Source organism: Neoarius graeffei, chromosome 19, assembly GCF_027579695.1.
Source record: "Neoarius graeffei isolate fNeoGra1 chromosome 19, fNeoGra1.pri, whole genome shotgun sequence".
In the NCBI taxonomy this organism is placed as follows: domain Eukaryota; kingdom Metazoa; phylum Chordata; class Actinopteri; order Siluriformes; family Ariidae; genus Neoarius; species Neoarius graeffei.
Window position 1 is genome coordinate 69,552,280 of NC_083587.1, and position 12,500 is coordinate 69,564,779.

At 44.4% G+C, this 12,500-nt stretch overlaps 1 protein-coding gene across 4 annotated transcripts in view; it reads right to left on the reverse strand.

Annotated features, from left to right (window-relative positions):
* LOC132867555 (pleckstrin homology-like domain family B member 3) overlaps window positions 1–6,731 on the reverse strand; it is a 30,423-nt gene extending 23,692 nt beyond the window's left edge. For 2 of the 4 annotated variants that reach the window (XM_060900542.1, XM_060900541.1), the window contains exon 1: window positions 4,551–4,821. In XM_060900542.1, the coding sequence (XP_060756525.1) occupies window positions 4,551–4,770 (220 nt within the window). In that variant the 5' untranslated portion in view covers window positions 4,771–4,821. Of the gene's footprint in view, window positions 1–4,550; window positions 4,831–6,451 lie in introns of those variants that run through there. The other 2 variants (XM_060900544.1, XM_060900543.1) reach the window with 2 other exon arrangements.
* Between the last annotated feature and the right edge of the window lie 5,769 nt (window positions 6,732–12,500).

Below are 12,500 nucleotides of genomic sequence, written 5' to 3' on the forward strand. Positions count from 1 at the left end.
GGTCACTGATATTTTCGTTACTGTTATATGACATATGTCTTGTTACTGTGTGGAGAATCCAAAGTACCTCCGATTTTGAGGTCTCGGTGGACCCGAAAGTAGACCGAAGATCATTAGGCCTAGGCCTACTTGACGAAGCTGTAACATTATTGCCCTGGAGTCCGGAGGGGCCAGGCATCAACGATGATGTAGATGGCTGGGACGGGGAACAAAACTGTGTGATGCTTTGACTCCGCTGAAGGCTTTTCATGGCAAGTTGGTGTTTGTCCGCTTTGGCATGAGACTCAAGCGCCTTCACACCCAATGTCCCTAACTGTAATATCTTCTTGCATACTTTGCAGCGAGCTTCATATTTACTGCCGGGGACAGCTTGTAACCAGCTGCAAAACTCACCGTTATCGAGCCAAGTTTCGTTGAACACACACTTCCCCATGTTCTTTAAAACTAACGTAGCCTAGCATACACGCCTAACAACCTTGACTTGCTACTGCACGAATTCAGTGGGCAGGTAGCCTAGTGGACAAACTGGGCCATTGCCTACCTGCAGTGAGCAATGGGATTTGTAGTTTTATCACCACGTAGAAAAATACAACCAACTTATGATTAGTTCTACGGCGTTTAATATTTTATTTTCTGCGGACAACGCTTCGCGGGAATGATAATGTAAATTTAAGACTTGACTAATTAAAATTTAAGACCAAGAACAAAAATATGGGTGTTTTAAAGGTCCCATGGCATGAAATTTTCACTTTCTGAGGTTTTTTAACATTAAAATGAGTTCCTCTGACCTTCTTAAGTCACCCCAGTGGCTACAAATTTCATAATGTGTAAACCAAACTATGCCCAACATTTGAGAATGGCGCGTCAAAACGGCACGTTGATAAACTCTTCCCTTTACTACGTCAGCAAGGGAGATGATCCCCACGCCCCCCCTCTGGATTCCCACCCACTGTATGAATTGCCCGCCCAGCTGTAGTGAGGAGACCATAGAGGACACAACAACATGGCATCACCTAAGCGAGCGAAACATGGAAGTTGTGCTGTACATGGATGTGACAACACAGAAAGGAGTCTGTTTTTACTGCCGACGGGAGAGCCCCTGAAGACGCAGTGGCTTAATTTTATTTACTCCAATAATACGCCGTCGAGTCTACCTAAGATGGTGTATGTTTGTCGGAAGCATTTTCCTGAGGAATGTTTCCACAACTTGGGACAGTACAGGGCAGGTTTTGCACATGAACTGTCACTGAAGCCTGGGTCCGTACCAAGCATCCCTGCCGCATCAGCCACAAACACCGAACAAGTAAGTGTAGAACTGTTAAGTCGTTTCGCCGTGTTTTAAAATCGGTGCCATGTTAGCCTTGCAATGGCTACATTAGCTGTGCAGCTAACCGCTTCCTGCAGTTAGCCAGGTACTCTGCGCTACAAAACCAAAAAGCATGCAGCATGCTCTGTTATAATAGCCAATCAAAACAGTTTTTACAAAGACACCCACATTCTTTTTTTTAAGTCACTCGTTCATTTTATTTGTTTGTTTGTTCAGTAAAAACCCAAACATTTGTTGAATTTATTTTATTTCCTCGCATCGCACCTTAATGACGTCAGCGCGCGGTATTTTTCCCTTCGCGGTTTGTTCCTTCTTTCTCGCCATAGTAAGACACCCACATCCGCTTGTTCTGACCCACTGGAGGTAGCGTGACAGTGCTGTTAGCCAATCAGAGGTAACACGTTTACATTCCATGAATATTAATGATAAGACCCGCCCCCACCCTCTACCCTTCCCCGCCTCCTGCTTCTCATTAGCAAAACGACGCACTGGGAAAAGCGCTGAAATGGGGCTTTCTCCCAGGAGGCTATATCTACGTGCCAAGGGTTCATTTCGAGAAAGGCTGCGGATATAACATCCGGAAACCTCCACGAGCCCGTTTAAAGCATCAACAAACCACCATGCCATGGGACCTTTAAAGACTTTGAGGCCTTAAATTTAACTTTTTCAATTTGAGACTTTTTAAGGACCCGCGGGAACCCTGGTATATGGTTGAAATGACAAATAAAAGAACCTTAACCTCATTGGTTCATCGGGGTAATGATGCTGTTCTGAGGTCAGTTCTGTCCCTGACTGAGACTCAGGTGTTCTTCAGAGGTAACAGCAGGAGGAATGGAGTGTGTGAACATGTGAGCAGGTGAGAAATCGACTTGACATGTTCACTGACATTTACATAAACAATAACACGAGTGTGTGAAGCTCCTCAGACCTGTCGAACCCGTCACCTCCCCAACTGCCTCATCCCTCAGGAACGTGTGCATCACTCTGCTCTGTAATCACCAACACGCACACGAGTCTCGATGTTCATCACGCTCAGTTACACACTGATATCATCTTCAGATCAATATTAATTTCACAGAAAATATTTCAAAATAACGACACAATGGAATAAATTCACTACTGTTAGTCAGGTGTGTGTGTGTGTGTGTGTGTGTGTGTGTGTCAGTAAAAAAAAAAAAAAAAAAAAAAAAAAAAGGTGTAAAACTGGAATATCCTCCACTGAGAACATTTCTCATAAGTGATGCTTGAGCAGGGCGAGTATCATCATGCAGGATCTCTCCCACCCGATCCATGGACTTTTCTCGCTCCTCCCATCTGACAGACATTACTGAAGCATCCGTTCTCACACCAGCAGGATCAGGAGGTGTTTCTTCCCGGAGGTGGTGACCACGCTGAACTCCACACCACCACTCTGCCAACATCACTGCACTGTTCAAGACTAACACACCTTCTGTACTCTTCATTTCTTGTACAAAATGGACCACTTTATCCGATAACATTATTGAACATATAAACATCTGTACGTGTGTGTTCAATACTGCTAACTGTATATACAGCACTGTGCAAAAGTCTTCGGCCCCCTATTTTTTTTTTTTTACACATACAAACTTTATCATAGATTTCTATTTTATGACTTCTACATTATCGAGTCACTACAAAAACATTTTAGAGTCCAAACATTCGTCTTTTGTTCCAGCACAAAATTAAATGTTAGTATCTGAGCAGCATATTCAATAAGAGAGCACTTTTCAGATTAAACAATAAGACCGAGTCATTTCCCCCGTCCTATAGACCAACTAATATCTTGAAACACCAAGTTTCAAGATATTATTTGTCACATTTTTCAAGTTCTGCTGCAGGAAACCAACCCGACCTCTTTAGACTGACCTCAGCACCCCATGGCATAAACCCACTGGACCTGTGGTCCAGCTGAGCTAAAAATTAACATTTCTCACATTTCTTACTATCAAAAGACACAGATACATTACTTAAATCAACACATATACCAACTTTCAAGACCATACCACTCACAGTTTTCAAGGTCTGCTCCAGAAACAAAACCTAAGAGAGACCAAGTCTGAAATTGTTTCCATGGAAACATGAACATTTTTAATTTCTCAAAATGTCTTAGTATGAAAAGGCACATCTACATCACCTTGTTAACATTTATACCAAGTTTCAAATCCGTATCATGAATAGTTTTGAATATATGCTCTGGAAATGAACATTGTGCTTAGAAACTAAGTCAAAATCTATTTTTTATGTAAAAATTTGAAAAATACTTTTTTCCAAAAAAAAGAAAAAAAAGGGAAGGGAATAGAACATGTTTTTATTCCATCGAAAAAGTGTCCTGTATGTTTAATAATATCTGTATATTGAAGCTCTCCACTGTCCATCAGTGTATAATCTGTAATGTACAGCGTCACCCTGCTGCAGTACATCTGGCACTTATCTGTAAATAATCCTGTATTTAGCACTTTGGGTTCAATGTGAACTGCATGTTATTGGCTCTGTACCTGTACTCTACACAGTGACAAAGTTGAATCTAATCTAATCTAATATCAGGAGAATGTATCTTATTGGTTAGACTGATTGACAGCTGTGACTCCGCCCTCGTCTCACACACACGGAGCAGGATAATCCAGTTTGGATCAATGTTAATAATGAAGCCTGTTTCAGGTAACCTGGAGATAAATTAGAGCCACACACACACACACACACACACACACTGATAATCAGGTACACAATACATGGTGTCACAACACATCTGTGTTACTGTACCCAGTGACGGACTGGGATAAAAAAACGGCCCTGGCATTTTGCACCTACAAGCGGCCCCGTAGACCGTGGAACGCATTTGAACCAAAAAAAAAAGGGTGTGTGTCATAATTGCAAGAGAGTGTCACGGTCACAGGCAGGCCTATGGTCGATGTTGAAATTAGGTCTGACAATGCCACCACACATGAAGCATTTATACATTAAGCATTTATGGACACGTGCAATGCCATACATTACGCTCAGATTAACCCATCAATCGTGACTTTAGTCCACAACATGCCAGCACAGAACCGTGCAGAATAAAAAAACAAAACAGTGGGCTATACACACAAAGCACATCAGGTAACAGCGGCAGACGTCAGCCCCACGCATTAAACAACTGCATTAAAATCCTGGAAATCAATGCTCAACCCAGCCATAATTAAAAAAAAAAAAAGTGTCTCACCTTGTTCATCCTCCTTTTGCTCATTTTGTTCTTGCTCATCATATCCCTCCTCGCCAGTGTCGCCAACATCAATGCTAGCGCTGCTAGTTGAGGTTGCAGTAGATGAAAAAAACACATCCAGTTTCGCACATTTTTTGCCCCCCGACAGCAGTGCTCTCTTCAATTTTTCCCTCTTTTTCTCCGCTCCCCCCTTGTGTCGTTTAGTGCCTCCTCGATTCATTTTACTAAACTATGGTAAGTATCCGACCTCTACCGTCCGTTTATCTCCTCTTCTACTTTGACCAACATCAACTTGACCACTACCACAATGCTGAAGTAGGCTACAGAATGTTGAATCTTCAACGTTCTATTTCTGTCAGTTTGGTGGTAGGCTAAATGAAATTCCCACAAGGCAGTGCTTTACTTCAGTTGTCGCAAACAAATACAAAATACAGATATATTTGTTTTATTTTAAACTGTGCACATTTTTTACATCGTAGGAAGAAATTTCCCAGCAAAATAAAATAGGCTAATGTAAAACCTGAAACACATCATGGTGCCACCGTCATTGTAATATATGGAGTTGTAAGTGGTATAAATAGCGAACATATCTTCCTTGATATGTCAACAGGGTGGAATTTTTAAGACGACGAAGGCACGTAGTGACCAAGTAGCTGAGGGTGGGCCGCGGCAATGTGGTTGCGGGGCCGCAATGGGCATTGTCGGGGCCGTGGACCCTCTGGCATGTGCCCAAATGCCAGACCGCTCAGTCCGTCACTGACTGTACCCAACTGTTACATCACACTGAACCTGTCTGGAGCAGTGAACACACACACACACACACGCTGCAGTACCTGGGATGTCAGCTGTGGATGGAGGGGGAAAGTACTGTTTATTCACTACCACAATTTCCTGGGAATCAAACCAGCAACCTTTCAGTCCTCAAACCTACATCTTCAACCTTTAGGTTTTGGCTTCCACCCATTACAGCGTTCTGACACTGGAGACTCCTTCCATCCACCCATAACCTATACCACCCTTCCATCAAGGTGGGGTTCACCCTGGGCAGGTCACCAGTCCATCACTGAGACAAACAGCCATCACACTCACACCGTGGGGAAATTTAGAGGAGCCACCGGGCCAAATCCACAAATCTTTAGAGTGTGGGAGAAAACCGGAGCACGCAGAGGGAACATGCAAACTCCACACAGAAACACACCGGCTGGCCATGAGGTTTGAACCCAAAACCTTCTTGCTGTGAGGTGACAATGCACCACCTGCAGACTCCTTACATAAAGAAACTAGTACACACACACACCATACACAAACACACACCACACACACACACACACACAGAGAGCAGTGATTTACACACCACTGAACACCAGAGTCCCAATATAACACACTGCTCATAAACCTGTCAACACACACACAATATATACACACACACACACACACTACACACCATATACACACACACACTACACACCATATACACACACACACTACACACCATATACACACACACTACACACCATATACACACACACTACACACCATATACACACACACTACACACCATATACACACACACTACACACCATACACACACACACTACACACCATATACACACACACACACACTACACACCATATACACACACACTACACACCATATACACACACACTACACACCTGACACCTCCGCTCTGTGTGTGTGTGTGTGGGGGGGGGGGGGGGGGGGGTATCTCCTGTAACGCACCTGATCCAACACTTTCTCTCTCACACACAGACAGACACACTCACTCACACACTCTCTCTCTCTCTCTCACACACCCCGAGTTTGTTCTGATGTCAGCTGAGTGAAAGTTTGAAGCTTTGGATGGATAAAGGTTGAATCGCGCGCAACCATCAAAACCGACCTGTTCCACACTTCCGGCTCAATCTTCCGCTCGAGCTGCAGTGAAGGTCCTCAGGGGGGAGGGGGAGGGGCGCTTCCGATTCAGGAGAAACTTCAAAATAATCCTGTGTCGATGTTCCGGTGCGCACGAGCGTCAGTGCGGTTCACCACTCCGGTTCCGGTCGCGCGCGCACAGAGAGAGAGAGAGAGAGAGAGAGAGACTGCGCGCGCACAGAGAGAGAGAGAGAGAGAGAGAGAGAGAGACTGCGCGCGAGCGAGCGGAGAGTGAGCGCTGACCGGGTTTAATCCCACACACACGCGCGCGCGCACACAGGTGAGGCGGAGACAGGCGCGAGGGTTGCCAGTTTGGACGGAAGTACTCCGGTGTGTTGCCAGATCAGATCCGGCGCCGTGTTGGAGTCCCTGCTGAGGCGGAGCTCGCGCTCCCTCTCATTATTCACAGAGGGGTTTCTGATCGATGCCCACATTCATTCCGCCCGACCTGAATAGAAATAATTTGAAGTTTTGCACCGCGGCTCAGAGAGGACTGAAACTTCATCTGTGCTGTATGGAGAGCATGAGAGCATATTGGGCAATACAGCTGACTTGACTTTTAATCAAACTGATTCTTAAAGTTTGTGTAAAAATGTAAAACTCTGTAACCTACAGAAACACTGACATATTCATTCTTCTGATAAATCTAGAATATCCTACACACAGAGATCATGAAGTATAAAGCAGGTGTGTGTGTGTGTGTGTGTGTGTCCTGATCTCACACAGCTCGTTTGGAGAATGTGATCTGGTGTGTTTTGTGGAGCTGCCTGAGCCCGGTGGGTCTGTAATAAACTCTGGCTGCAGTACTGAAGGGCAGTGGGGCGCTGCAGAGGCTCCTGATGTTTCCTCACAGCCTCAGGATCCATCCTGCAGCCCGGGGGTTTCCTTCAGGTTCTCTGGGTTCCTCCCAAAAACACAACTCTCAGTGAACCGACGACAATAAACTGCCCTGAGGTGTGTGTGTGTGTGTGTGTGTGTGTGTGTGTACACCGACTGAACAAAAACAAACAACTGCTGAACCCCACATGAACACACACTTCACAGGTCAGAGAGCAGACAGAACAATACGGCATGACTACTCTTACACACACACACACACACTCACATCCCAGTGTATTTAATTCTCTCACACAGCGCCGGAGATTGCTACGGGCGACCGAGGCAATTGCCGAGAGTGCAGTGTGCCCAGGGGCGCCAAGGGCGACCAAAACCCCACCAAAAAGGAGGGATGGAGTTATTGAATGGAGATGTTACCAAGTGCATCAGTGGTGTACAGTGTTTTCAACCACTGTGCTGCCGAACTCTAGTACCGCGGAACACTAGTGTGCCGTGAGAGATCACCAAGTGTACCGTGGAAAATGATAGAATGAATAGCCTACTGTCAGATCATCGAGTGAAGAAATCCAAACTCTCGGGGGCGCAAACGAAGGCTACAGGAAGAAACAAATAGAGCCAAGTGGAGACCCTTTTCAGTCACGTGACCTTCGTAAACGCGACCGCCATTTTGGACATGTAGTGGACTTCGGCTCGAATCAGTTTGAATGCGAGGAAGGCGACAAACGAAAAACATAAAAGAAAAAGGAGCGAGATGCAGAAAACACCTTCACTATCCAGCGACGTAGGGCATTTACAGGGCGAGCAGAGGGAGAGGGATTTGCAAAAATTGAGGTTAGCAGGCTTAGAGAACGACGTTTACCTGCTTCCACCAGGATTGTTCACTGACGTACGGAAGTACACGAAGCCCTCGTCTTTACCTGACTTCGGCCCACATGATCTGTATACCTATGTCGTTAAAAACCCATCACCATACACATACACACCAACGTCCGAGGTTCCGGAGCGCGCTCCGGCTTGCTCCAGGAGTGCTCCGGCCGAGGTTACGGAGCGCGCTCCGGCTTGCTCCCCCTCAAATTAAGCAGCGCGCTCCGGAGCAAGCCGGCGCGCGCTGCTTAATTTGAGGGGAACCTCGGCCGGAGCACTCCGGGAGCAAGCCGGAGCGCGCTGCTTAATTTGAGGGGAACCTCGGCCGGAGCACTCTGGGAGTAAGCCGGAGCGCGCTGCTTAATTTGAGGGGGAGCAAGCCGGAGCACGCTGCTTAATTTGAGGGGGAGCAAGCCGGAGCGCGCTCCGGAACCTCGGACGTTGGCTCCGGCAGCTATTTACACTGGATCCGGTGTAAATAGCTGCCAGATCATAATTACAGTAAACTAGTAAATACAGTAAAGGAAAACTTGAGACTGAAAGGTTTTAACAGTCATCCAAATGACTGAACGTAAACATTGCTACAGTAACATACCAGCTACTTGTTGACATTAGCTAGTCAACAATAGCTACTACAGAAGAACAAAGAGGTTACAATGGGTTATTTTAGCCTATTTGGTTACACACTCGCCGCCACAGAATGTTAACAGCAATGTAATGCCTTTTCTGGCTAATTTTATTCGTCTTACCTCCAACAAAGTGGTCACTACACAAGCGTTGGTATGCCGAGGGCTGCCAATCTTTCCTGTTAATGGCCGCTATCCATCTTCTCCGTCGGGATCCGATAAAATGATAACCCTTGCCTTGTTTGTTGATGGTTACTACATCCAGGTGCACAACAATATAGTGGCATGATGGAAGTCTTGCTGAAAGTAAAAACTTTCTTTGCTGCCATTCCTCAATGTTGGCTGTGGTAAACTACTGGTAGTACATGTCCAAAATGGCAGCCGCGTTTGTCGTGACGTCACGTGAAAAGGGTCTATAGAGGTAAGTCTGATCTAATCTCTCATATCAACCATTATAGTGGCAAATTAATATTTTAGATGCCTGAATCAATGTCTGCCTAGCTAACTAGATGCAAACAGCAATAGACGGTGAGGTTTACTTGTGCAAACTGTCAAGAGTCGGCGTAGTATGTATAATAATTTGTCTTTTGTCTCAGATGTAGGATATTTCAGATAAATGAACAGAGTTTTTGCCACTACATACAGGCTACAGCATCTGAGGTTAGCTGTTGTCTGGCCAGTGGTTTGAAGCTTGGGCTAACCATCCAGCTGTGTTGTCAATATCTCCAGTACCTTAATACCATCTCTGCATTTTGCATTTGCCCAGCTTACAATCTTAGGAAATTGTTATCAAAAGTAGATTCACGTTAAAATACTGTAATTATAAAAGGTATGTTTTTCAAGCAACGCAAAACAGCCCACACTTATTTGTGATAGTGATGTTACACTGCTTTATGATGTCAAATTATAGATGCACTCAGGCAATACTTGCAGACAAGAGGACCTGCAGGAACTGCACCTGATTCTGCAGATTCACCTGTCTCTGAATTAAGTAAGTAGCCTACAACTACTATTGCCATCATCATTATCATTACTATTTTTTATTACTATGTTTAACAATTATAAGGTAGTCTACAACTACTCTTGTCTTCATCATTACTATTGTTTTCCTATTATTATATTTAGCAATTATTAGAATATTTAGCAGTAATTATTATTATTATTATTATTATTATTATTATTATTATTATTATTAACCGTGAAATCCTGGTCAGATACCCGATGGGAAAGCAGGATTAACAGTGTGCAGGCTGTGAGATTCCAGGCAGCGAAGGTGAGGGATGCACTTCTTGAGGTCAGGGAGAAAGCCAGTGATGCATTGGTACAAACTGAGGCACAGAGTTTAGCTGAAAAAGTTGGGTCCTACCGGTTCACCATTTGTAGCGTTGTGTGGTATGACATCCAAAATCCAACATGTCAGCAAAGCATTGCAGTCTGTTTCAATACAGCTGGATGTAGCCCTGAATCTCCTGAGGACCACAGAAGCCTCTCTGATTGGCTACAGAAACACTGGGTTTGCTTCTGCACAAATATCTGCAAGAGATCTCTGTGAGGAGATGAATGTGGACACTGTCCTAAAGTAGAAGAGGCTGAGAAGAACCAAAAGTCAGTTTTCTTATGAATCGCCTGATGAGCCTGAGGGACATGCACTAAAGAAATTGGAAATTTCCTTTTTTAACATGATTGTTGATGTGTCAGTTGCATCACTGCAAGAGCGCTTCAAGCTTTTCAGTGATGTTGAGGACAAGTTTAGAGTGTTAGTGAACTTCTCAAAGTTGTCAGAGGAAGACGTCTCAAAGGAGTGTGAAATGCTCAGCAACACTCTGAGCCATGGGGACCATAAGGATGTTGACGGGAGAGAATTGGCCCATGAAATGAAGAATTTCCCAGTGTTGCCAAAACCCAAAATGACAACAATGGAAATTCTAAATTACTTAGAGAACAAACTGCAAGAAATCTTTCCAAACATGTGGGTGGCCTTACGAATTGCTGTTACACTACCTGTGACAGTAGCTTCTGCTGAAAGAAGCTTTTCAAAATTAAAACTGCTGAAGACATACTTAAGGTCAACAATGAGTCAAGAACGTCTGAATGGGCTTGCTCTGATGAGCATCAACCAAGAGATCTCAAGAGAAATATCATTTGATGATATTATCAAGGAATTTGCCATTAGGAAGACCAGAGGAGTCCCATTGTAATGTTACTTCAATAACAAAGTACCCATAATAGCACTTTTGTTTGAAAATACAGCCCATTGATGTCCTAACAGGGTGCTTAAGTTTGCACAATTTAGAATTGTATAATTTTTTATTCATTTAATTTGTTAATTCTTCAGAGATGACTTAACTTTTAATAGCAAAAAAGAAACTAAAAATAATTTCTTGTTTATTGTCCATGCACTACATTTTGAACAGGGTGCGGAAGAGTTTTTGCCCATTATATGGAGATATGTATTGAATTTGTGTGGTCATTTTACTTTGTGACACTTTATGTGAATAATGATAACAATAATAACAATAATGAAAAAGATAAAAATGACTTCTTGTTTATTGTCCATGCACCGTACATTGTTTAATAGTAATAGAATAGAGTGATTAGATTAAAGTGTTATTTAGATGTTATTAGAGGGGTTTTTTCTTGGGGGGGGGCGCCAAAACTCAGTCTCGCCTAGGGCAGCCAAAGACCTAGAGCCGGCCCTGCTCTCACATACACAACATTGAAACAACCACAAAGTTCAAACGCTTCTGTTCTGTGGTTTTAACATAAAAACAGTGTGTGTGTGTGTGAGAGAGTGTGTTGTGTTGTCTGTGTGTGTGTTGTGGGGCGGAGCTGAGGGGAATGCGGGGAAAAGGTGTACCTGTGTCGTGAAACCTGAATTTCCAGATTTTTAAGACAGAACAAGTGAAAAAACAACACACACACTCTGCAGGGAAGAAGAGAGAAACACAAGAGTGAGAACAAAGCGCACATGGTTAAATTGTGTGTGTGTGTGTGTGTGTGTGTGTGTGTGTGTGTGTGTGTGTGTGTGTGTGTGTCCAACCATCTGCTTAATTTCACTTGCAAACGCTGTGTGTGTGATTGCGCGCGTGAGAGTGTGGTGTGTGTGTGTGTGTGTGTGAGAGAGAGAGAGAGAGAGAGAGAGAGAGAGTGATGTGGTGTGTGAGAGAGAGAGAGTGTGAGAGAGTGTGTGGTGTGTGTGTGAGAGAGAGTGTGTGGTGTGTGTGTGTGAGAGAGTGTGTGGTGTGTGACAGAGAGAGAGAGAGAGAGAGAGTGTGTGTGAGAGAGTGTGTGGTGTGAGAGAGAGTGTGTGGTGTGTGAGAGAGAGTGTGTGTGGTGTGTGAGAGAGTGAGTGTGTGGTGTGTGAGAGAGAGAGCGCGTGTGGTGTGAGAGAGAGAGAGAGAGAGAGAGAGAGAGATGTGGTGTGTGAGAGAGTGAGAGAGAGAGAGTGTGTGGTGTGTGAGAGAGTGTGTGAGAGTGTGTGGTGTGTGAGAGAGAGAGCGTGTGGTGTGAGAGAGAGAGAGAGAGAGAGAGAGAGAGAGAGAGAGAGAGAGAGTGATGTGGTGTGTGAGAGAGAGAGTGTGATGTGGTGTGTGAGAGAGAGTGTGAGAGAGTGAGTGTGTGGTGTGTGAGAGAGAGTGTGAGAGAGAGAGTGTGTGGTGTGTGTGAGAGAGTGAGTGTGTGGTGTGTGTG